Genomic DNA, 25943 nt, shown 5'->3' with positions numbered 1-25943 from the left:
TAAATCATTTTTCTGGTGAGTTTTTAAGAAAATGGAAAACTAACTCAAAAAATATCTCCAGGGCTGTATTTGTGACATTATATTCATCATGTTGGAAACTCCTGGATGGCTTTACAACCTAAGAACCGCATTTTCTAATACAATGGCTACATTTCATCCCCTGCAGATTTAGCCTTTAGAAATGGAAATGCAGATACACAAACTCCTGAATTCCTGGAAGCCTGTTCCGTTTCTGACTGGTGGCTGCTGTTAAATGCCCAAACACTTGGGATTATCAATATCTTTTTTTCCAATACATTCAAGCCCAGATGACTAAACGGGAATGGTGGTGCTAAATTGCCTGCGTCCCCTTTTCTCCTGCAGAGCAGATGTTGCCTCAAAAGAGCTGCCTGCCTGTGCATTTCAACTATTGGGATTCCTAGTTACAGACTAGGGGGAACGGTCACAAAACTGCTGCAGTTTTATAGGGTTATAACAGGAGATCTTTCGTTAAATAAGAGATCTGAGCTAAGATAGTGGAATTAGGACAAGAAGTCATAAAGAAAGATGGTATTGTCACATGCCTAGAATAAATGTTTCTTTAAGGATCTCTTATTTTCTACTGTCATTTTTCTATCCAGCTAGGGCTTGATCCATTTCTGTACAGCCAAAGCCTTTGGAGTCAGTGGAAAAGCTCCCATTGATTTCACTGAGCGTTAGAACATGTCCCAGCTGAGTTAGAAAAATGGTAATGCTTTTTCCTGAGCAGGAATTGCTAAATTACTGAAGAGTGCTGGTGTGATTCAAAGCCCTGCACAAAATCTACCAAGTCAACAGCAATATGCCTGCTTCAAAAAGCTTTCAGGCCCTCTCTGTCTCCCCTCTTGCACTGTCTTTCGTCATGAAACCTTTGAACATCCTTCTTTCATCGTAACGAGAGGGCTCTGCAATTATTCGATGCTGGCAAGGAGGAAATTCACTTTGCAGTGTATCATAAAGGGATATTTACCAAGGCCATAACCTGTCTGTTCCTGGCTGCAGATGCTGAGCTGTTTGGAACACATGTACCACGACCTCGGGCTGGTAAAAGACTTCAACATCAATCCTATCACGTTAAAGAGGTGGTTGGTAAGTATTTCGAATTATATATGCAATTTTTCACGTTCAAAAATCAATAAATGAGACATTTGGCCGTGGAATTACCTTCACTCACATGAGTAATTCCACTAATAGCAGTCAGTCTACACAAATTCTTAACATTTAAGTACTTCAGAAAATGTTTGCATTCCTGTGGTCACAGATGACTTTTTTTTTTTTAAATTGTTTTGCATTCATTTGCTGAGTTTTCATTTACTGACAGCAACTAATTTCTGCTGAATGCTCTTGGTACCTCCTGTAAATGGAAGCAAGACAAGTGTCATCAGATACGGGCAAAAAAAGCCAATAATCATTAGATGTACTAAATCACAGGGAGCAAAAGAGCAGGCCAGGAAGGAAAGGAATTGCTGAGAAGCTAAATAACTTCCTTTGCTTCAGCCTTTAATGTTGAGAATGTTGCAGAGACGCAAGATGTGATAAAGATGAGATCATACCAAAAGTGAGATGTCTAGGGAAGAAACACTGGAATATTTAAAAATCAGTAAGTTTTCAGGTACAAGGAAGAGCATAAGAAAGCATTTGATAAAAAGATGAAGAATATATTGTCTTTCTTAGAAAAAAAAAATCACGTTCCTATAGAACTGTAGAACAGGAAATATTTTATCTGTTAATCCATTGTTTAAAAAGGATCGAGGGATAGCCTGAAGAATTATAACTACTGAAACTTACCCCTCTGTCTGACAAATTGATTGAGATAATAATTAAAAACATCACGGTGGGAAGTTCATTACACAGATGTTTCATACCAGTCCTGTAGTGAAGACCTAAATCTCGTTAATCTCTTCTAATTACCCGGAGAGTTTGCACAGAATAGAGGGCACTGTTTTACATCATGGATGTAGACTCTCAGAAAGGCCTGAAGAAATTCCACAAATTCAGAGAGTGGCTAGAAAACACAAAGGAAACACTGGGTTCATCACATGTTGAAGCACAGCAAGAGCAGGAAGCACCAGTGGCTCTCACTGCTTGGTGTCCTGCTGCAGAGTGAAGCCAACCAGGCACAAGGCTGAGCAGGGTCTGGAATAAGGGATAAAATGTCACCACAGAAGGCATAAGGCTCACCTGACATTTATGCCTAGCACTGGTGAAGCCTTCTTAGAGAAATAGTATGACTACCTCAGAGGAGACACAAAAAAAAAATGATCAAGACGTAGGAAATCTCTCCCCAGAGAAGGACAAATGGAAAGCTCGGTGTTGTCGGTCTTAGAAAGCAGCTGAACAGAAGGGGTGGGATGAAACCAAATACAAACAAGGCTGGCACAGAGTAGATAAAACAGAAAATCTCCTCCTCCTGTTTCACAGCCTGAAAACATGGGAAACAAGGTGATATGTCAACACGCATCAACACGCCACCCACACGCATTACTGCAGGCAGCTCCCTTTAGCTTGTGTCTCCAAGTAATTTGTTACCACCAGCATTCAAGACAGATTCTTTCTGAACAACAAGAAGGGTTTATTGTGTATTTTCTATGAAGGTAGGACGGGATGAGGTTCCCTTTCTTAAACACTAGCTTTGCAGAAAGAAAGATGATTGAAAAAAGCCCCAAGGACTCTTCTTCCAGCTGTGATACTTCCCCAGGCACACTATGGGCATCGATGCCTTGATTTTAGGCAACAGCATCAGTGTGAACTTAAGTGGGTTGGAAAAAGCCACCTTGTGCCTACACTTGCTTTCTTGCTCTCACATCCACTGGCTACAGAAATGTGCCAGAAAGAGGAGGAAAGGATGACTAATACAGCCCAGTCACTCCATCCCTTCAGTGCTCTGAGTCAGGAGTCCCCTGGGATGCCCTGGGCTCCAGTGCTGGATGTGTACGTTACACCCATGCAGTGTTGTGCAGTGCCTGAGCACAGCCAGGGTGTCCATATGGAGGCTGTGAGATATTGCCCACCACCTGTGAGCCTGGCTGCCAACCATCCTGTGCCATTAGTTATTCATTTTAAAATAAATTTCTAAAAACCTTGCTGCAGGATAATCTGAACAGCATTTGCAACAAAGCCCCCAAATATTAAATAAACAGTGAAACCCCACAGTTCTCTTGATCTAATCCAGAGCTTTGAGGCTTGCTAGAAGGCAGATCCCAGGTTAAAGGGTTTGATACTGGTGGGGTATGAGGACTCTTGAAGTAAATTCAGTATTAACTGGAGAAGGGACAGGAATTCTGCCCATGACATTGAGTCAGGCTCAGTACCTGAAGCATGTGCATAAGGGCTCTCTAGGGTCCAGGCTACAGAGGATTCAGCAGCAGGGTCCAGCAGTCCTGCCAGTACTTGTCTTTTTTGTGTGGAACAGGATACCAAAGGCTATCCAGAGCATTGGAATAGTGACTGTGCCATGTGTTAACCCAGCTGTGCCAGCTTCACTCAGCCAGCCTGGTTGACAGTAGCGAGGACAGAGGGAAAGACAGGCTTCACCTTGCCTATGGAATGAGAGCACAGAGCCAGGATCTGTAGAAAGTTAAACCACACAACAATCAGCCCTATGAGCCCATAAAAGCTAAATCTCTCCTGTGCTACCTGGCTTAGGAAATCCACACAGGTGTAGGGGTGCTACAGTGAGTGCATTCACATCTTCACTTTGCCAAGCAACACGTCCCCAAAGTGCCACCTCTGAGCATTTGCAGATGAAGTAACAACCCCATTTCAGCCTTCAGGATTTCAGAGCTGCAGTTTGCACTCAGCAAAAGAGGGGAATGGGGATGTGCTCTGAGTTCTTCACACTCCCCAAAGTCACCATTTAGCCACCACACAGTTTGAAATACAAATTCAGCACAAGAGAACAGAGTCCTGTCTGAGAACTGAGGTGCCATTACAGCTGTGCTGGGATGTTTACCCATTGCCTGATGGTATGAGAGAGAATTTGCTGTGAGCTTTACCTGCTGAATAATTCTGGAAACACAGAAATCTCTCCCCCTCCCCCCGAGGAAGGCAGAGTGTGTCAGAGGGTCTTGTGCTGTCACTCTGTCCTAGCAGAAAAGACTACTGGTCTCCACAGGGCTCCTCTAGGGACATACAGTGATTCCAGGGTGGCTGGGAAACAGCTCTCCTGTGCCTGACTGCTTCGTTCCCTCTCTCTGCAGCTGTGTATTCATGACAATTACAGAAACAACCCCTTCCACAATTTCCGGCACTGCTTCTGCGTGACCCAGATGATGTACAGCATGATCTCGCTCTGCAGACTCCAGGTATGACCCCACCTCAACAGCATCACCCCATTTCCATTGTGGGGCCCACTCATCCACCCCATTCCAGACCCCAAGCACCTACACAGCTTTCTGAGACTGCTGGGAAGCTAAATTCACCTCCTGGATATCCCCAATTTGTACACTGAAGCTCTTTTGACTCTCTGATAGCATGAAACATCCAGGAATCAGATCCCAAAGCCTAATGAATTATGGCCTGTGGGTATGGTCTTCATCTGGGACACAGAATGTTCTCCACATGTGTGCTTGCACCTGGATGAGCTCCTGCAAATAATTCCTGGCATGCACTGTATGCAGGATTCACATTCAGCCTGTACTTTGTCCCAGACTATAGGCATCAATTAATATCATTGTCTGGATAACCTACATTCATATATTAATTTAATAAAATAAAATAGTAAAATTTAAAAATTTAAAAAATAAAATAATAAAATTTAATATAATAAAAGCAGTACAAAACTGCTTTTATTCAGTTATATTCCCCCTTTTCTTCTCCACAGTTAAACACCTCAGTTACTGGGTTAAATCTGTTTTCCTGCCAGTAGGAATATGAAGAAAATCTTGCTTTAGTGGAAGTTCATCCTATTCAGAAGCTGTGGGAACACAACATTTAATTTTTCTCACTCTTCTCCTGACTTTAATTAATGCAGAACACAATGGCAACTGAGCCACCCTCCAGCCCTCCCTTAACTAATCAGGGTGCTCAAATAACTTGTAAGAGACTGTTCTAATATCTCAGTGCTTTCATATGATCTCTGCAGTAATAGCAAGTTTCAAGAAAATTGCCTCCTCTGAGCTGCTGTTATTTAATGCAACAAAGGCAAATCTGAGTCATTTTTACTGGAAGGGAAGACAGAATTCTCTTTCTTGGCTGAAGTAAATTCATCTATGGAAAAATACTTCTCTTTGCTCAGATTTGCATTTCTCTAAAGAGTAAATAAAGGGGATTTTATACTTCTTTTCATTTATTATGATAGGGGAAGTAGAAATCACAGTACTACATTAATGTTTTGTATTTCACAGGAGAAATTTTCCCAGATTGACATCTTGATTCTCATGACTGCAGCAGTGTGCCATGACTTGGACCATCCAGGCTATAACAACACGTAAGTCTGTCTCTTGTTTTCTCTCCCCTTTAAAATTTATTGGGAAGGTAATACCAGTTGGCATTTTTTGGCAGATCAGGTTTTCCTTCTCACAGCTTCAGCTGGCCGTGACCTTTCCCCAAGGCCCTCCTGTTCACTCACACGTGGGCCAAGGCAGAGCTTCGTGCAGCGAGCTCGGGTCTGGGTTGGGGTTGCCGGCTGTCCTTGGCTCTGTAAGGAAAATGATTTTTCAGATTTCTTCCAGGGCTTTCCCCCTTGTTTTCCCGAGAAAACAAATGAAAAAAAAAATACTTTACAGATGTTTAGAGAGATATAAATCATTATAACGGAATAATGACACTAAAACGCAAAGGGGGATTTAACTTATGCATTATTTCGTGATTATAAATCATAAAGTCATATTATTCTATTTATTATCATGTGAGGAAATTATTGTTGTTGCCCCCCACACACACTTTTGTGTGCGTGTACGTGTGTGTGAAAAAGAGAGGGAGAATCTAATTTATTTGTAACGATTCATTAAATAAAGGCAGAACCCAATTCTGACTGGGATCAGTGGGAATCTCTCAATTTGATATTAGTGGGGGTTGAATGGAGCCCAGACAGTTCCTTCTGGATTTTTTTTCCATGTCATTTTAAACTACAGAGATTTGGTAAAATTTAAAGAAGAAAAAAAAAAAAAAAACAACCAACCCTGTGGGGGAATTAGTGCCTGAGATGATATTAAAGTAATATCTATTTTCTCTAAAAATCTGATTTAGCACCAACAGTCAAAAAAACCAAACTGCAGCTAGTTGAATAAGCATTGAAAGGGATGTAAATGAAAGAAAGCAGCGTGGCTTAGAGCAGCTGGTGTGTGTCTGCAGGAGTCCTCACTGTTTCTCTCCACGTCAGCTACCAGATAAACGCGCGGACCGAGCTCGCCGTGCGCTACAACGACATCTCCCCACTGGAGAACCACCACTGTGCCGTGGCTTTCCAGATCATTTCCCAGCCGGAATACAACATTTTCTCCAATGTCGACCAGGACCAATTCAAACAGATAAGACAGGTAGGAATTCTGCTCCCGTCTGGGCTGTGTAAACTGTCCCTGAAGGTGCAAACACGCACGGACTTCCCCGCGAGTGAATCGCTCTCCCTACAGGATAGGACAGAAAAAAGCCCCTCACACTGGAGGGATCCAAGAGGGGTTCTTGGAAAATTTCTGCAGCAGCACTCCCTGGGATGTCTTGCTGAGAAATAATGAGTACATCCTGACTATTAAAGCCTATGACATTTTGGGGGGAGATATTTATATTATTTGAAGGAGCCAATTAGCTCTGGCTGGGGAATGATTAAGCTGTCATGGTAGAAGTTTATGCTTCAAGGGAACATTTTATTAATGGCTACAAAGTGGGCAAAGCAGAGCACTTGTACTGTTGGAAGAGGGTCTGGTGGACTGGGAGTCTTCAGGGTTAGCTCTGAGACAGTGAACAATGCTACAATTCCCATTACAGCTTGAAGGGCCAAAATTCGGTCTTAATTTCCACATTACACCTTCCTTACACACCAAATGGAAAAGCAGACTAATATAAGGGCTTGGATACTGGTCTGGTTGGAGTTACTGATTCTGCCAGGGCATGGGAAGCAGGCTTGGGCCCAGAACTGATCAATCTGTATGAAAATCCACAGCTTTAAATTAACCACATGTTTTCACACCATAAACTCTGCCTAGCAGGGGGATGCAGAGCTCCTAACACATTGACTGCATCTAGGTATTTCAAAGCCCATAGTGCAAAGAGGATGAGCACAGACAACATCTGCATCTCATGATTTTTGTCTCTTATTCAGGCCACTAAGAGTCAGCAGCAAAACCCACAGTTTTGGCTCCTTCCAAGGAGCCAAAAATGGATCTTGGCAATCAGAGTGCGGCTTTTAACATCCTGTTGTACAGTTTGCTTTTCTACAATTAGTCAATCAGAAAGGAAAAACCTCAATGTGTCTCTGGAATATCACAGCAGTGTTACAGATCAATCCAACCATCATTTTCATACACCATAAACTCTTTATAACCCTCTTCCAAGTTTTCTTGACAGTTTCAAGTCAGAAATTTCCCCTTTCATTATGAACAATGTAATGTATCTGAGGCATTCCGTGTGTAAGAAAGACCCTGCTTAGCTCTGGAATAGTAGACTTTGTAAAGAATGTCAAGTTAATATGTGAACATGTTTTCTTTGCTAGGGGATAATTACATTAATCCTGGCTACAGACATGGCGAGACACGCAGAAATACTGGACTCTTTCAAGGAAAAAATGGAAAATTTTGATTACTCAAATGAAGAACACATGACCTGTGTAAGGAAGTTTTGTGGATTGTTATTTTTCTGTGCATAAGTGTGAAAGCTTTTAGATTAATATTTGTTTGTTTAAAAACCAAGGTTCAATATATAATATCAAAAAAAGAATCCTTCCTACATTCTCTGCCCCACCAGAAATAATTACAATTTGGAAGTGCTCTATATAAAACAGATTATTCTGGCTTTAGAAATCCTGCAGTCCCATCAGGTCCATTACTGTGGGATAAAAAATATCCACAAGAGCACAAATTCTAGACTCCTTTACTTCCCAATCCTGTTGTCTTTGACTTCTGGGGAAATCTCTCCCCAGCTGCCTCTGAGTGCTACACAAAAAGCTTAATGGTCATTTGTGCCTGAATATCTTCAGGCAGCAGATAAGTGCACGTCCCCCTGTGACACATCCCAGTTGCTACAGGCAGGGAAACCAAGCCAGAGGGGGAAAAAGTGATTTACACAGAGTAGCTGAGAGAGGGGAAAAGAGGCCAGATCATTTAAGACCTCTGATTTAATCCTAAAACTGTCCTTTCTGGCTGAAAGCATTGCCTCCCACTGCCTCGTAAGCTGTGGATAGGGGGAAAAGGGCTGGCATCAGGATTGCAGTATTAAAGTATTATCCTCTTCCAGCTGAAGATGGTGCTGATAAAATGCTGTGATATCTCCAACGAAGTCCGCCCGATGGAAGTAGCAGAGCCCTGGGTGGATTGTTTACTAGAGGAGTATTTTATGCAGGTAAGAAGGAGGGAGAGATGCAATTGCACAGTTTTCTGCTTTTCCTGAAGCCCAACCTCAGCTACAGGTGCTCCCTTGTCTGACAGCCCAGTCCAGCTCTAGCTCTGAACAACCTGGACTAGTGGAAGGTGTCCCTGCCCATGGCAGGGGGTTGGAATGAGGTGATCCTTAAGGTCCTTTACAACCCAAACCATTCTGTGGTTCCATGGAAGGGCTTCTATTAGAGAAAGTCAGAGAAGGAAACCAGAAAGAGAACCTGCTCAGAGGAAGGAAGGAAGAGAACCTGCTCAGAGGCCAAGTGGATGCAACTGATTGCAAATTTCAGAAGAAAGACAAAAGCAACCCAGAAATCCTAATGCCAGCAGGCTGAAGCTTGTCCTCTGTAAAGCAGCTGCCTCTCATGGTTTTTTGACAAATATATTATTTTTGAGCCAAAAAGGACAAGAGCAGTGGCAAGACAAAGTTGTCAAGTAAATTATAACAAATATCACACAGGAACTAGTTTATTTTCACTGCATGTGAACATCCCCCAAAAGAGGAAGCAGAAGACTTGCTGGGGCATGGAGAGTCAGACTTAAAGCTTCACAAACATTGCTCCTCACTGGATTCCCAGCTGAACACAGTTTCTGGTGTCTTACAAAAGGATCCCTGGGTGAGCAGCCCTTGGCTGCCTCTGGCACATGGGCTCCTGAGGTGCATGTCCGAGCTGCAGTGGGATCCCAGCCCACACACAGCTGCAGTGCTCTGGGGAGCAGATGCCACCGCTTTCCTGGGTGTTTTGTCTGTACTTTGGTCGGCTGCATGACAAGGAGGGCTTCTCACAAGAGACAGACATTTCGGGTGGCGTGTCAGAAACATTTCTAGCTCACTGCCTGTCAGGTTTTTCACTCAAAATTACAGTATTTCTGTACCTTACTGTTCTGGCCACCCAGCAAAGGCACCATGTGCTGAATGATCCAATAACTGGGAGATAAAATCTACTACAGTGTCCTTCTTGCACACACAGTCCATGACCTCCTTGCACATGAACCCACTTAGAAATAGTGAGTTATGTGGTTAAGTAGGTAGCTTGGCAAACCCTTTGCACTCAGTGGAACTACTCTGCGTTGACCTGGCTAGCCAGAACTACTTCTAATCATTAGTAAAGAAGGAGATGTAATTTCTGGTTGAATAGCTGAAAATAATCACTCTCTGGAGAATTACGAGGAAATTACAGACCTATTCCTTCTCTTTCAGAGCAACAAAAGCCATTACCACCTTTCTGGATGCTCTGAAATATTTCATCTCACAAATTCAGTGGGCTTGCAAAGGGAATTAGATGCCCTGTAAGCCTGGAGGTGAACACTTTCGTGCTAGTGCTGAGCAGAAGTGACTGAGCAGAGTTGTCTTTATCCAGATGTTGTTCTCAACAAAGCAGATACACTGGCCTGAGGGAAGCACGTTGCTATTCTGTGCTACCTTCAAACACCTGTGTGATCTGCGTCTGAAGGCTACTGCTCTTTAGCTTGTGATCAGCAGTACTTCATTCTCCTCACAGGCTTCTAGCCAAGATTTATATTTTTAATTTTGGATTCGTTCCAGAGCGACCGAGAAAAATCCGAGGGGCTTCCAGTGGCGCCGTTCATGGACCGCGACAAAGTGACCAAGCCCACGGCACAGATCGGCTTCCTGAAGTTCGTCCTCATCCCCATGTTTGAAACAGTAACAAAGGTAAGACACCCAGGGCCAGAAGCAGAAGGGGACAATGCAGAGCTCCAGCGTTTGCTCCATCAGGTGTTCACATAGCCAGGGAAATGGGGATGCGCCGTTCACACCCTGCCTTCCTCCCTGTTTTTTAGCATGTACTATGAAAGGATGTAGGAAGTTCATGAATGCAACAGGAAATGTTGATGTTCTTTCTCTTGTTTTCACCTAGCTATTCCCAGAAGTGGAGGAGGTGATGCTCCAGCCCCTGTGGGAATCCAGGGACCACTACGAGGGATTAAAACAGATAGATGATGCTATGAAAGAGGTAAACTCTACATATCTCTTTGATATAGTAAATATTATGACTGAATATGCCAAACGTTGTAATTAAACTGCAGCTTAATTCCCAAACAGCAGGAATGCTTATGGCATAATCATTATCATGAGAATCACATCCAGTCCACCTGGCTGGGGAGAGGTGTGTGCTACAAACAGTAAGGACATGTCCTTGCAGAGTCCACCAGGTACCACACAAATGTGGCCAAGGGAAGGGAGCTGCTTGCAGGAGACAAAACCCAGGGATAACTTCCTGAGGGGAGCACCTTAGCAAACACCTCCTCCTGGAGGGATCTGCCTTCCACTGGGAAGGAGTTAGGCTGGCCTAGACTGCAGCAAAATGTCCTGGGGCTGGGCAGTTCAAGGCATTGCACCACCCATGCGTGAGTTTATTTTCTGGCAAGGAACTTCCAGTCACGTGTCTGCCATCAAGGGTGTGCTTGAAATTTTATGAGGAATTACTCTGTCATGCACAGCACCCAGGAGGATTAAACACACAACCAGTGAGGCCATTTTAAGGCTCAGTGGGGACCTCCATTTACAGAGCATTTCTCATTTTGACGTGTAGGGCTCAGGGGAGGGCCACTTCTCCCTGCTGAGGTCTACGACGAAACCTCCCCAAGTGGAATCACAGAGTAGGGGTTTTATGGCATGAAAACATTTATGTAGACAGGATGCTATCAGCCACTCTGTCATTAAAATAAATTGGGAAGTGCCCTGGAGCACAAGTTGTGCTGATATTGTTTGTTATGTGGGAAATTAAGGTTCATTCACTTGATCATCCATGAGTGGAATAGCAGCTTTCTGGTGTAGGTCCCACCCCCTCCCAAGTGCTTTGGAGGAAAAGCTCCTCAGGAGCACAGATACTAAGGCTGGTTAATCAAAGAGCACATGCTTTGAGGGCACTAAGTTTTAAAGGAGAACAAAGTCTTTCAGACATACTTCAGTTTGGAAAGGAGCATTTCTCAAATGAGGGAAAAAGAACTCAAATATGACTGTCAGACGGTCTGAGTCTCATTCATCTTTCAATTTGAGCTGAGATTTTACTTCTGGTTTACAGAAGCCTTCAAACCAGCATTTTTATAGAAACTGATGGAGCTTTAATTGCAGTGTATTGGCACAAAAGGTCTTAGGAAAATAGGAGCTGCTTGAATTCAGAAACACCCCGAAACAAGAGGATCTAATGAATAATCTGCGAGCCTAGCGCAGTAGATGACGAGAAAGACTGAGGTCTGTTTACTCAGGACATGCATCCAAGAGCTGTTTGGATGAAACAGTGTCTGGGATGTTCCAAGCTGCCGGCTATTACTTCCCAAGAAATGTGGCATATGCCTCGTGGGGAGCTGGGCGTGTGACTCACGGCAGCAGCGGAAAGCGGCGCTGTGTGAGTCAGGGGCACTAATCCTGCTCTGCTCTTCGTTTTCAGCTGCAGAAACAGAAAAGTGAAAGCTTGACAGCCGGCAGCACCGAAAAGTGAGACGAGAAAAGCCCTTGAACGAAACACAAGCCCCGAGGTTGCTCCGGTTTTGAGAAATGCTGTATTTGCCAAACAGACGTCAAAATCCAGCTGGGAACCGTGCATGAGGAGAAGTGGCACGGATGGATGTCCTGCCTGCCTGGGCACCTCATCTACAGCCTGCAGCCTCCTTGCACAGGCGCTGCCGCCGTCGGACGCCGAGGGTTCCCCACGCTCCAACATTCCCAGCAGGATTCCCCTGCGGACAGTGCACAGGCTGCAGCACGGCTCAAACCTCCAGCAGAGCTGCCTTTCTGGTGACCAAACTGTCAGCCACAGTGTGTAGAGACAAATCAGAGCTTAGCTAAGGAGCTTTTCCTGGAAAGCGTTCCACTGGCATCCAAAAACACCAGAAGAAGTTGTTTTAGTGAAGATACTCTCTCTATGTGTACAGCAGTATGCTAATTACAGCACAGCTTAACAGATGCTTATATACTGACAAGGGTCCTGGCATACATTTTTGTTTGCCCAGTAGGCCCTAATTACACATTTCTCTGCATTATTCCCTGAATTTTATAGTGTTCACAGTGCATTCAGAAGCCCAGCATAGTGGATGCAATTTTCTTTTTTTTTTTTTTTTTTTACACTAGAAGAAATCAGAAGAAACCTTAATGAGTTTGCAGGGTTGCTTTGTGGCCTGGTACAGCTGGACACCATGGGATCCTTCAGCATGAGTAAAGAAGGAGCACAAAGCTGAAACCACGGTGCAAACACATTTTTATCCTTGCTGATGCAAAAAAGCAACAAAAAAACCCCTTCAAAGATGTACAGATTTTTGGTTTTTTTTTTTACTTTTAAACTGATCTGCTAAATAATATATTCTTCTACAGAAATGGGTGTTGCACTTGTTTTCTTTTGCATATGCATGCACGTGAGAGCTGTTTGTGCTTCCTAAAGACAAATGCTTTCATAATGAATATGAGGTAATGGGCTGTACAGGAGAGGGGAGGGATGGTTCTCCTTCAGAGGAGAGGCTTTAGAATTATTTTTGAGGTACATATGCATCATAAGTGCAACACCAAAAGAGCTCCAGTTCCACTGATGGCTTTGTAAATGTTGGGAGCCAAGCTCTGCCCAGTGTTGCAGTTGTGTGAATGGACAGCCAGAAACACTGTGACTGACACCTGTGCACCACAGGTGCACCACAGGTCTCTTTTGTTTTGCAAAAATCTGTATTATTTCAGCAGCTCTTCAGTCTCTCAGGGAGATACAAATAACTGTGAAACTTCCACCTCTCTGTCCTGTTCCTACCTGAAAGTTTCCAGAGACCCAGGAGAGACTCTCAGCTAGTTCTCTCTGCTGGTGCCTTCTCATTTAAGCAGCTTTTCCTGTGTGGTTTTGGGCTTTCTGCTGCAAACTGGGAAAGGGTCTGGTCCCTGGGTTTGAACAGATCCCAAGATCCAAGCACAGGGTCAGCTCCAACTTACACAGATATCTTCATGAATGGATGAACTAAACCCTAGTTTTGATTAACCTCAAACTTTTGATGCTTGAAAGTTGAATCAGAATTATGTGGTTTGGGTCCTTTGTCTTTACTAAATCTTTTAATCCAAAGTACATTGTGACCCAGATTGTTCTGCTGTGGAATTTTTCACTTCTTTTTGACAAGTAAATTGAATTTACCATCTCCATTCAAGCGGATTTCTGTCACAAATCAGCTCCCAGAGCAGATGAGCTGTGCAGGAGCTACAAACAATTGCTTAGGCTGTGCCAAGTCCTGCACTGAGTTACTCACATTAGATGAGAAAACCTGCTGTAAGAACTTCACCAGAACTTCTTAAGAGTTAGATCCTTATAGGAAGTTTTGTTTCAGTTGGAAGGATTTTCTCTAACCACAAGCCCTAATCCAGCAAGTATTTATCCATGTACTTAACTCCCACCAGCCTAGTCATGGACCCTGGCATGCAGGAGGGACTTGCCCAGTCCAGGCTCCTTAGCTTCCTCTAAATGAAGTGCATGGATCTCTGGGAATTTATGGCCCCTGGGGCCCGTTTTGGCTCCATCGCTTTTAGAAGCAACCTGAAAACTGTTTACTTGAGAGAGATGATCAGAGGACGTTGATGAAATCCTGCTGACTTTCTTGGAGCTGCGTCAGAAGTGTGGGAGAAGGGAATGCAAACCCATCCTCATGATGCTGCAATGTGCTGTGAGGCTTATTCAAAGAACAGGCAACACCCAGGCTGCTATTAGGCAGCTGCAAGAAAAACCCACATGCAATCACAACCAGCTAATGGTATAAATGGGAATACCACAGCATTTTTAAATCTCATTTGCTTTTGTAATATTAGATTTCTAGGAGACAGTCCTCCCAACACATGTTTAACCAAGGGTAATGCAAGGCATTCTCTCATAATTCTACGTTTTTATACTTTTCCCATAATATTTAACGTTGTGATTCATATGCAAATTAAAGGATTTGAGCATCTTGGCAATCAGTCCATTAAAATGTCACACATTTTCAAGGTGACATTTTAAAATTAGACTTAGCATGAAAATGAAGCTTTCTGAGGCAGGCAGACAGATGTCTCAAGTGTGATTTAATCCTTTTCTCTCCCTAGTGCAATGAATAAGAGTGAATATTATATCCCAGTGTTTTTCAGTTTACAGTAGGTATCTTACAAGGAACCTTCTGTGACCTGTTGCATACAACCCTCAGCACCATGACAGTGGTATGTGCACCCCAGCTTTACATTGCTACTCCTAGCCTTGTGATTCACACTATTTAGCTTGGAAAACAAGAGATTTTATCTTTTTTTTCCCCTTTTGTTTTTCCTTTTTTTTTTTTCTTTTAAACTGTGAGATCCCCCATGCCTGTGACTCCCTTCATTTTTCAGTATGGCTTTGATAATCAGATCAAACTGAGGGTATAGTGTAGCTGCATGTCTTGGGAAGGGAAACAGCCCTTTTAAAATCGTGAATACCACCCCCCCCAGCAGCCAACATGCAATGAAAATTTAGTGTGTGTTAATACATGGGTTGTGTAATGCCACAGAAGGAATTGTACATGGAAATTGTTCCTCTCAGTGCTGCCTGTGAGCAGCAGCAACAACAGCATCTGCTCCATATGGGAGCGAAGCAGAGAGCTGGTGAGGAGCATGAGCCCATCAGGAGGAGCACTATCAAGCACTGTTCAATTTTCCTGTTTGGACAGTGGATTTTACAGCAAACTGCCCCTTCTCCCTGAAAACACCTGAAGGACAAGCCTTACCTTTTGTGCCTGGCCTGTGCTATCAAGACCATACACACTGCTTTTTATTCTCCTGTCACACTGTGAAGGGTTCTGTGAGAGGGCAGACACAGTGGGGCAAATCACCTACCCCACTAATGCAAAATCTCCCCAGATTTACCTGTTTCCCACACTATCATCTCCTGGATTTACCTGTGGCTGTAAAATACAGCAACATGCCTGTTAGGGACAAGCAGCACTCGAGCCCCAGCCTGCAGGAAGGATTTATGTGAAAGCACATAGGGCCATCCAGCTGCTGCTCTGGCTCCCAGTGCAAAAAAAAGAAAAAATGTATATCCAAGAGATTGTTCTGGAATCAGGCACATCCCAGCTCTGGGCTGTGGTCCAAAGGACACCAGGCAGGTCCTGCCCTCCTGAGCCACCCTTCTGTATGTGCAATCCTCTGCCACACACACCCTTGTGAATGAGATTGTTCAGCACCAGCAAAGCGAAGCAAAGACTTTCTGAAGTGTGTTTGAAACAGCTTGGATGCCCATTTTCTAGGCAACATGGCAGAGCAGCAGGCAATCTTTCCTTTCTGTCAGCTCTCCAGGGCACTGCTGAGGCAGAGGTGTCCTTTGTACTCTGAAAAACTGGAGTGTTGGAGTCCTGGTCTGTGTGTGGGTGCTGTGATAGTGCAAGAAACCAGTAAGTCTTAATAATAAACCTAGATCTGCCACTGGCTTCAAATACCCTCACAAGCCAACACATCTTCCCTCTCTTTCCAAACAGAGACCCACATCTGTAAAGCACTTGTGGTTTTCAGATGCAAAAAACAACAGTTACCATTATCAGAAAATAGAAGCTTCTGGCCAAAACCACTTATTAGTCATCTTCATAAATGAAGAAGCTGTAATCATCAAGTCAGACATCGTGTTGTAGTCAATCTGGCTCTTTGCTAGTGGGAAGTCAAACTCACACACTCAAAAAAAATCTTTCTGACTCTTTTGGCTCGTAATCAGGAGTTACAGGTGTACTCAGGCACAAGCACACACACAGAATTGCTATCTGTACACATTTTTGCAATGCTCTTGGCTCTGTTGCAAGACAAACTTAGAACCAGGAGGATTTGGAAAGTGTAAACCAGTCTCCTCATAGCCAACTTTTGCTATAATGTCTCTGAGGAAAAAAAAATCTCTGTTTTCCAAACTGTGTGGAAACAGAGTTACTGCCTGGCTGAGAGACTCAGCAGATCCTCTGCCCTCAAGCTCCAAACTGACAGGGACTTGGAGCATCTCTGTGTCATTTTATACTGAGAGAGCTTGTTCTCAGCCCACTGATGGTGCTCTGGGCTCAGGACAGCTGGGACACACTCCAGGCTGAAAAATGCCACAAGAAAATCAAGACAAAAATGTATAAATCCTCCTCAGATTTGTGTGCCCGAGCCATGCTTTCTAGCTTTTTTTTCAACAGCTCCCCTGGCTAACCCCTGGAAGCCAATTTGTCCCACAGTGCTCGTGCTACCACTTCAGGGCTGACCAAAAGTTACAGCATGTTTGTAAGGGCATTGAGCAACTGCATCTTAAACAATAACATGCTCAGGGAATCGACCACCTCTCTAGGAAGGCGGAAAGATTTCCTTTTTGATAAGCAAATTTCCCCATTTAAAAAAAAAAAAAAAGAAGAAGAAAAAAAATCAGTATAAACTTGAAATCTTGAAATTTTATTTTCTCTACTGAAAAAGCCTCAGCTAAATGAAATGAGCATTCAGAGTAATGCTTATGTATTTGAGCTATTATTTTCCTTCCAAAAAACCCCTCCATTTTTAATTTCAGGCAGAATTATCCTTAAGACAAACAAACCCGTAACACCCCTATTAGAAGTGTTTTCTGCCACTTTTTCTTGTCTAGCTTTGGAACAACCTGCTCCATTTGACTTCAGCCCACAGGTAACACCTTGGCAGCTCATGGCCATGGCTGGGATCCCTCCTCAGCTGCCCTCGGACCCTGTGGAGGATGGTGGGCAGCAAACACATGGACGAGGGATGGGGAGCTGTGCAGGCAGTGGGTGAGTGACTTGTGCCTGAGAGGAGGCCAGCACACCCCAGAAAGTGAGGCAGAGCCTGGGGCAGGCACTGGAGTGCCCAAACCATGCTCACACCAGGAGTTTGTTGCCTCCTTTCCCAGTGGTAGATGTCCCACCACCACTTCCCAGTGACAGCCAGGGCAGTTGGACTCACATGGTGCCTCCAGGCCTGGCCAGCAGGGTCTGGCTGCAGGGAGGTAATTTCTTATCTCAGGGAAGAGATGATGAAATATGTTCCTAAAGGTTATAGGATAACAAGCCTAAAACACCGTGTACTTCAGAAAGTTCACCGGGGAGGTGTGTGTGTCATAAATGACAATTTCGTTCCTTCCAGGCTGGAATTTTTTTTTACCCTCACTCAAGACCTTGATCCTCCTGGTCATGCTGCCTGTTGTGTGTGTGTGTTGCCAAGGGTAGATCTCCAGGAGCAGTGACTTGTCCCAGCTCCTTTGCTTGAAGAGGACACACCACCCATTTTAGGGGTGATGAGCCAACGCTGCATCATCCTGAGCCGGTGGAGGCTGAACATGCCTTGCCAGAGAGCTTCAGCAGTGAGTTTTGTGTCCATCTGGAAGGCAGCCTGCATCCAGGGAGATCCTAGTTTGCAGTGGACAAAAAAGTACAGGAACCTCCCCTTTATTTACAGCCTTTAATTTTATCCTACCAGGTGTTTCATTTATTCGCCCTGTATGGTGGTTTATTCACTGACCTGTGCTTCAGGTTGCCATTTCCACCCATGCAGGAAGCCTTAGGTGCTGCCCTACTGCTGCACAGTGCTAAGCACCTTCATAAAAGGCATTGCTATGCCTACAACTTTATTTATTTATTTATTTATTTAACCTTTTTGATTAAGGAGAGAATTGTAAACACCTGGTGGCACCCGAAGTTTTTGAGTTGCACTGGACTAGAGACATTCATATGGTCTCACTTATGTGTTCTACAGATTCAAGGCTCAACAGCCATCTTTTGAATGAAAATGCATAAAATTAAATTGAAAAGGTTACAAGCTGTCTAATATTAAAAGCTCGTACCAATTAATATGGTACAGCTCTTTCTTTCAAACATGAGCTACGCAGGCTGACTCAAGAGTGTTTACTTTTTTCAAAACTGAGATTAAGTCCATTATTTCCAGTGCAACAACCTTATAACACCTCTGAATTTATCTCTAGGACGAAGGTCTTTTCTCATCCCAGTTGTTAACAATTAACTAGGGAGACAATAATCATCTTGAAAGACACACTGTACATGGAGGGGGATTCGATTGCGTGACTTACAAGAGGAACTCAAAGTTTGCAGAGTGAGAACGGTGTTTGCAGACTGTAAAAGTGCATAACAACCCTTGGGACATTCTTTCAAACAAGAACTGAATCCTGGGCTGCGCTGCATGGAAGGATTTGCTCTCCATACATTGGGGTCAAAATCAAAGCCTGTTTCCCAGATAAGGTTTTCATGGGTTTTTTTGAGCCCTGCCTTCTTCAGAGCTCAGCAAAAGTTAGTCTCACCACCACAGGTTATGTCAGAATTCGCCCTCTGAATGTGCATTTACACAGTCCAAATCTTTCTGAAGCTGCAAGCTGGTGCCTCCAACTAGTTCCTTGGAAAATCAGCTTCCCTGTAAACACACCAAGTAATCCAGAGCAGACAAAAGTACCTGGATTAGCCCTGGGTGTGTGTGAACATGCTGCCCTTGCTCCATCATCCCAACTGGTGCTGCACTTTTACTACCAGGTGACTGGCAGCATAGCCTTGAATTAGCTCCTGCAGCAGGGAGGCAGCTGTAGCAAAAGGAAGAGCAAGCCTGGCACCCCAAAATTCTCATCCCATGGGTCCAGCTTCACCTCCAGCCTTCCTAGAGGGGAAGGGGTCCCAGGTTGGAGGCTGCACATCTGCTCTGCCAGTGCTGCTAAGACTAGGCACAAAGTGACAGGACAAGAGGGAATGGCTTAAAACTGGAAGAGAGTAGGTTTAGATTAGGTATTATGAAGAAATTCTTTGCTGTGAGGGTGATGAGGCACTGGAACAGGTTTCCCATAGAAGTTGTGGCTGTCCCATCCCTAGAAGTGTTCAAGGGCAGGTTTGATGGGGCTCTGAGCAACCTGGTCTACTGGAAGGTGTCCCTGCCCGTGGCAGAAGGGTTGGAACAGGATGATCTTTAATGTTGCTTCCAACCCAAACCATTCAGTGGTTCTGTAACAGGCTCAGGAAGGGCAGTGGAGTCCCTGCTGAGGATCTCGTGGAGTCCATGCAAGGTGCACTTCCCAGGGCAGCAGAGGTAGGACCTGGCACTGCAGAGCCAGAGGGAAACAGGACACCAACACTCCTTACCTGTGCTCTGAGTATAAAGAATAAAACTGAGGACTCTGCTGGTCCTCAGTGAGGAATAAAGTTCCAGGCACTACTACCAACTACCAAAATAAGAAGCACTGTCCACCTGGACATGAGTTAAATGTCTCCATGCTGTTGCTGTCTCTCGAGTTGCAGAACAGCATCATCAAAGTAGGCCTGGCAGTTACATTTGCACACAAATTTGTGTGCCAGGCTCATTAGACAAAATTCCAGTTCCACGTTCCCGGATGCAGGAGCAGCAGTTGCTCAGGCCTAGCAGGGTATGTACCATTCCATGCTCCATGATGGCTGCAGTGTTTGCATCAGGCATGATTATACCTTCTTCTGCCAAAATATGGGTTCATTAGCTTGCATCAGCTCCATCCATTTCCCACATAGCCCAAAGCTGAAACCTTTTATCTTCTCTGGTTTCTTAGGATTTTTTTCAGAGTAGTATTAGCTACTCTACTCCATTAAGAGCCCCTTTTTAGCCTACCTAAATGTATTCTTATGTAGGGAAAAGCAGCATAATAACAGGGACACGTATGGAGCCTGACATTTCTTTTCATGCTGGTACTTACTGTTCAAAAAGTCCTAGAAGAATATCAACGATGTCTGTCTTTTCACAGGTGAAGGGGACTAATCATTTGAAAGGACTCTCCATCTTTGAACCAAAAAGGCAGTTTCATTATCTTTTTGCAAAACACACTGAAATCCCTCACATGACACCCACATCAGTCTCCTGACTCCCAGCTGCACAACCATTGTGCTGAAGAATTGCCAAGGGAGGATCAAAGAAGAAAATTATGCAAAATTTTCAGATTTTCTTTTTATCCGCAAGGAGTTAGCAGGGTGGGGAGGATAATGGCACTATTCTCAGTGATTACATGGTGCTGGCAATAAACCTTGTAACTATCATATGTATGTAAAAGCTACTGATGACTTCTAATGCCTCTGCCAGGAATATGATTCCATAAGCAACGTGCATCAGCCTTCCAGCTCCGAGTGGTCCCACAGGCGCAGCCACCAGAAAGACAAGCAAGCCCCTAAAACCACAACAGCTGAAGATGGAGCCAACACTTACCCTCTCAACACTAAGACTACCATGCTTTTTTTTTTTTTTTTGAGTATTCTCTCTCTTTATATCAAGGAGAGATTTAGCAGCTGCCAATTTTGCAGTAATCACAGTCCTAGCGAGGATGCGAATCATCCCAAATAGGTTTGGCTCAGTTGCAACCTTGCCCTCAAACCTCAGACTGTATCCTTCAAATCTAATCACTGCTCCTTCAGTCTAGCTCTAATCTCCTATAGTGGTTATCCACGTGGGTACATAAAACTGGGACATTTCACTGGAAGCCTCTCAGTTTAAAACTAACCCAGCTTTGTCCAGGGACAGCCATGTTCCACCAGGAAACAGACATCTGTAAAAATTAAATGGAAATGTGTTAGAGCAATGTCATTAATGCTCTTTTTACTACTAATCCCACATATTACTTTCTGCTGGAAGAAGATTTCATACCATGGTAGCCCCAAATTGCTGGGCAGTCTGCAAATGTTAAGCGAAGCACAGTTTGTGCCTCAAGGAGCTGAGCACATAATCTGAAATGGGACATAAATGAATTCAAATGGTCACTGCACACCCTAAAGTGGGTCAGTAAATGATGGAAGAGCTCTGATGATGCTGAATGTTCTGCAGAGACAGCAAACCCCTCCTCCCACTCTCATTCCTCATGTAGGTCCTACTCATTAACCTCTGTGTGAACACAGAGCCGGTGCCGCCTTTGGTCACCAGGATGATCTGAGAGAGAAGCCAGGAAAATCACAGGGATGCAGAACCCAATCAGTAAAACACTAATTACATTTCTCCAAAATGAAGTTGCCAGTGCAAACCCATTTGGATTTTTTTTTGTTTGTTTTGTTTAGCTGATGTTTCTTGCTTGGCTTGTGGTAGTGATGGCCATGACATGTGTATTCTGCTGCAGTTCAGGAAAGATTTGCTGATTGCACAAATCCTACCCATGGCAGTGTGTGCAGGGGCTGATGCAGCTCCTTCACACCCAGACAGAAGCCTGATGAGTAACTCTGCAGAGGTGATCTGTTTGCTTCTCAGAGGTGCATGGCTGAAAATTCAAATCCAGACAGATTTTCCCTTCCACGCCTCGATTTTACTGGGCCTCGTGCTACCCCTGCTTGTTCAGTTTATTTGATTAATTTCAATCAGGATAATTTAGATATGATTTCCTCATGAATTATGTCATTTTATTGAACGTGGATGAGCCAAGCTGGGAACACCATGCTCACCTTATCTAAGTGCAAAGAACCCATTAAAATCACAGGCACAAAGCAAAGCACCCTGGGGCAAACCCAGGCTGCCTCTGCCCTCCCAGGAGAGGCTTTTCCTTTAAATGGAGCTGTTCCTGACTCACCACAGGCATGTGAGCTGGAAATCAGTGTCTGCTGCCTGGGGAATAGGGCAGACATATCATTGCAGGGTCACACACACACTTTGCCACCTCTCGGGTGAGTAAGAGCTGAGTAAAGCAGCGGTGGTGCAGCCGTGTCTACTCCAAGAAGAGCTGGCTTTCCTCCTGCCAGGGACAAAAACGAGTAGTCAGTGCTCACTAGGACTAAATTCCCTTTGGTTTGAGGCCTTGAAGGACCTCACTTATACAGAGCAGACTGGGCTGGGTCTACGGGTTACACTGTGTGTGGAGAGGAACTTGTTCTGTCCCGACAGAGCCCACCCAGAGTAAACTGGGTGTGGGCAGTGGCTGTGCAGGTTCTGATAGCCAGGTGCTGTGAACTGGGGGGACCAGCCCAGGCTGGCACTGCCAGTAAAGCCTGGGTGCAGGCTGGCTTTCCTGGCATCTACTTCTGCAAATTCTTCCACAGCTTAGAGCTGGCCAGGGTGGGATCAGCTCCCAGCCTCAGTGACACGATCTGCCCACCTGCCTCCTGCTCAGGAGCAGGAAAAGATCATAGAACAGTTTGAGTTGGAAGGGACCTTAAAAATCATTTAAAAAAAAACCCCTGCCATGGGCAGGGACACCTTCCACTAGACCAGGTTGCTCCAAGCCCCGTCCAACCTGGCCTTGGACACTTCCAGGGATGGGACAGCCACAGCTTCTCTGGGTAACCTGTGCCAGGGCCTCACCACTCTCACAGGGAAGAATTCCTTCCTAACACCTAATCCAACCCTACCCTCTTTCACTTCAAACCCACTACCCCTTGCCCTATCACTACGTGCCCTTGTAAAAAGCCTTGTAAAAATATGGCAAAAGTGAGCTGGAGACACAGCCACACCTCCTTCTGTCTGTGCCCTCGTGGTGGCCAGGCACAGCCAGCTCCCCCAGCCTGTCAGCACAGCTCTGTGTGTCTGCCCCTGCCAGGCTCACTCCCACAGACCTGCTGTTTCAGAGGGAAGCTGATCAGCCAGGGCAGTGGGTGGGCAGCCCTCTCACTGCCACCACATTCCCCAGGGAGGCAGCAAGGACTGAATGTCCGAGGGGTGAAATACCTTCTCATCCCTAACTTCTCCACTCTCAGGAATAAAGTATCAGCCACACTTGCAATGTTACTCACTGCTTACTGGGGAGTGAAATTCCCCAATATTTTTTTCATCTCTTACAACTTTGACGTAATTTTTATGTAAAAAAAGGGGTTATTTTGTTGAAAAATATGCTGGTTTTGACTAGGTTGATAGCAATAGGCTTTGCACATGTTAATTGTCTTCAGGCCAGTAAGATGAGCTGAGTTCTTGGCGAGAATTACAAAAAGAGCCAAGATCATAGAATGATTTCGGTTGGAAAGGACCTTAAAGATCATGTCATTCCAACCCCTCTGCCATGGGAAGGGACACCTTCCACTAGACCAGATTCCTCAGAGCCCCTTCCATCCTGGCCTTGAGCACTTCCAGGGATGGGGTATCCACAGCTTCTCTGGGCAATCTGTTCCTGTACCTCACCACCCCCACAGTAAAGAATTGTTTCCAAATATCTAACCATGCATACAGGGCCTGGCTATGCCTGTGAGAGAAAGAGGTGGCGTCTCTCACAAAGAGATGAAGGATGAGTGTGGGAACTGGGGAGGCAACTGCACCTCCCAGAGAGCCCTAGCAGGAGAGTGACTTCTCTGGTTCTTGTTGCTGAAGGTTGGGTGCAGTTATGCCAGTGACATGTGCGGAGGGAGCCTGACACTTGTCACTTCTGTCAGCACAGTGACACAAGATGTCAGAAGCCAGACCCCAGCAGGAGCACTAGGCACTGTGTCAAAGCATGAGTGACATGCACTGAGGGGAATCAGGGAGAGAAGACACATCAGTCCAGAGGGAGGGCTGGAAATGGCTGTGATGGCTCACACACCTGATGGATCAGCCCTGCATCCCTCAGCAGGCACACGAGCCTCCCTCCCACACCCGGCAGGTGAGGAGAGCAGCTCTCTCTGTGCCAGGTCTTCCCAGAAAGGGGTGCAGCAAGAGGCCCAGACACAAGACTGCACCCCCAAACCTTGCCATCTCTGTGGGGAGAGCCGGGTGCCAGGGCAGGGTGGCACCAGGCAGGCAAGGAGCAGGACAGGGCATTGCCTACGTGGTGCCAGCGAAGCCCCACGTGAGGCCACAGGGCAAGAATTGAACTGGGAACCTCCTAAGAACTACAGCTGTTGTTGATTCATACATGGACTTCCCCTTTACTGTTTAGATAAGGCTGCTGGGTTTCCCAGCAAGCATAAACAAAAGCAGACAGAGTGAAAAAACTCTTGCTTTTTGATTTATTCAACCCATTTCCAGTGTCTTCCTAACAATACCCACTGCTTTTTTAGAGTAAATGAAAATGCAGCAGCAGCTTTTCCATGCTGGTGCCTGACACATCCAAATGGAGCTGCTACACCTGACCACCTGAGTGCTGTGACTGTTCAGGGGACTCTAAAGCTGCCAAGGTGAAACAAAAGGATTTTCCTCTTTTTTTTTTTTCTTTTTAGTGTAGATTGTGCCTGTTTTGGGTTACAAAACCAAATCAAAACAAAGAGTGGCTGAAACTTCCTCCTGGCTGCACCATGGAGAGTAAAGAAGGGACAGAACCTGATTTGATATGACTACTTTTGACAAAAAAATTGAAATCTTACATAGATGGCTTTATGCTGAGCAGAGGATCACTGGGGTTTTTTGTTCTAAATTGGCCGTGGGGTTTTTGTTTGGTTGCTTTTGGCTTTTGGAGAGATTTTTCTTTTGTTTTTAATAAAGGCAGTGGCAAGGGAGGGAAAAGGCTTAAAATTCAATCTTATGACATAATGACCAGCATCCCTTTGTCTCTGCATGAAAACAAGCAGATAGAAACTGCTTTCCTCTCTAAAGAAACTCTCTTAAGAGATTTCAGGAAAACTGAGTAGTACTGCTTGATTAGTATTGTTCTTCCTAGAAGTTGCCTGACAAGAAACAGTTCTGCCTTGTTTACAAAACAGAATTCCTTGGTAAAGTATTCCGGGAATCTTAAAGACAGTGACTAATTAATGCAATCATTATTTCCTTGAAGATGAAGCTTTCACTTTCTAGTGGCTGCTTTATTTGCTGAATACTGTTTGCCTTAGATGAGATGATGAGCTATTGCTTTAGGTAAACCAAAATGTGCATAGATAATAACATGAATCCTTCCATAGATGAGGAAATGGGGAAAAAACCATCAGAGTAATGTTCCTTTTAATTTAATATAACTGGTGTGTCACACCCTGCCTTTCTTGAACTTTGAAATATTAGAAAGCAATGAAATACTGCAGCTATAAAGGGGAAAAGCCAATGGAGAAATCCAAGACAGCCAGCACTGCAGAAAACTTAACTAGAATTTACATGGGATGCTGCCATCTTGACAACATGCTGATGAGAAAACACAGTAACAGAGTTCTTATTTAAAAGCACAAAGCCCTGGTGGGGAGGCAGCACAGCTGTAAAGGCGGTGAGTCAAGCTCCACGCCTGAAAACCTGCACAGATGGGATGCCAAAATGGATGCTTTAATTGTGTTTTCACACGGGATATTGTGTTTCATAACTGCCTTCCTCCAGCAGCCACTTCAGAGAGGATTAACAGCAACAGCTACTTGTATACACTGTACTCTCTTTAACACAAAGCGTGTTCTGCTCCCTGGCCACTGTGCAGGATTTAGGTTGTCCCCTTCTCCCACAGAGGTCAACAGAGGTGAGGGCCAAGTGCAGTATTGTTCTCTTCCCATGAACAAGTGAAGTTTAAGCCAAAGGATGACAGCAAGATACAACACAGGGCGAGGATCTCCTTATTTTGTGTTAGGAAGCAGTTTGGGTGTCCTACGAAT

General features: G+C 44.7%; 1 protein-coding gene across 6 annotated transcripts in view; it reads left to right on the top strand.

The window, feature by feature from the left end:
- The window catches only part of PDE9A (phosphodiesterase 9A), a 50304-nt gene extending 37448 nt beyond the window's left edge, over nucleotides 1-12856 (top strand). For all 6 annotated transcript variants that reach the window (XM_051770827.1, XM_051770830.1, XM_051770828.1 and 3 more), the window contains 9 exons: nucleotides 1021-1107; nucleotides 4218-4322; nucleotides 5364-5446; nucleotides 6341-6497; nucleotides 7667-7780; nucleotides 8407-8511; nucleotides 10093-10221; nucleotides 10427-10522; nucleotides 11960-12856. In XM_051770827.1, coding sequence (XP_051626787.1) covers nucleotides 1021-1107; nucleotides 4218-4322; nucleotides 5364-5446; nucleotides 6341-6497; nucleotides 7667-7780; nucleotides 8407-8511; nucleotides 10093-10221; nucleotides 10427-10522; nucleotides 11960-12010 — 927 coding nt within the window. In that variant the 3' untranslated portion in view covers nucleotides 12011-12856. The remainder of the gene's footprint in view (nucleotides 1-1020; nucleotides 1108-4217; nucleotides 4323-5363; nucleotides 5447-6340; nucleotides 6498-7666; nucleotides 7781-8406; nucleotides 8512-10092; nucleotides 10222-10426; nucleotides 10523-11959) is intronic.
- Nucleotides 12857-25943: the final 13087 nt, after the last annotated feature.

The sequence above is a fragment of the Manacus candei genome, unplaced genomic scaffold (assembly GCF_025592945.1).
Source record: "Manacus candei isolate 608988 ecotype Guabito, Panama unplaced genomic scaffold, ASM2559294v1 h1tg000126l, whole genome shotgun sequence".
In the NCBI taxonomy this organism is placed as follows: domain Eukaryota; kingdom Metazoa; phylum Chordata; class Aves; order Passeriformes; family Pipridae; genus Manacus; species Manacus candei.
This window is presented reverse-complemented; position numbering and strand designations above follow the sequence as displayed.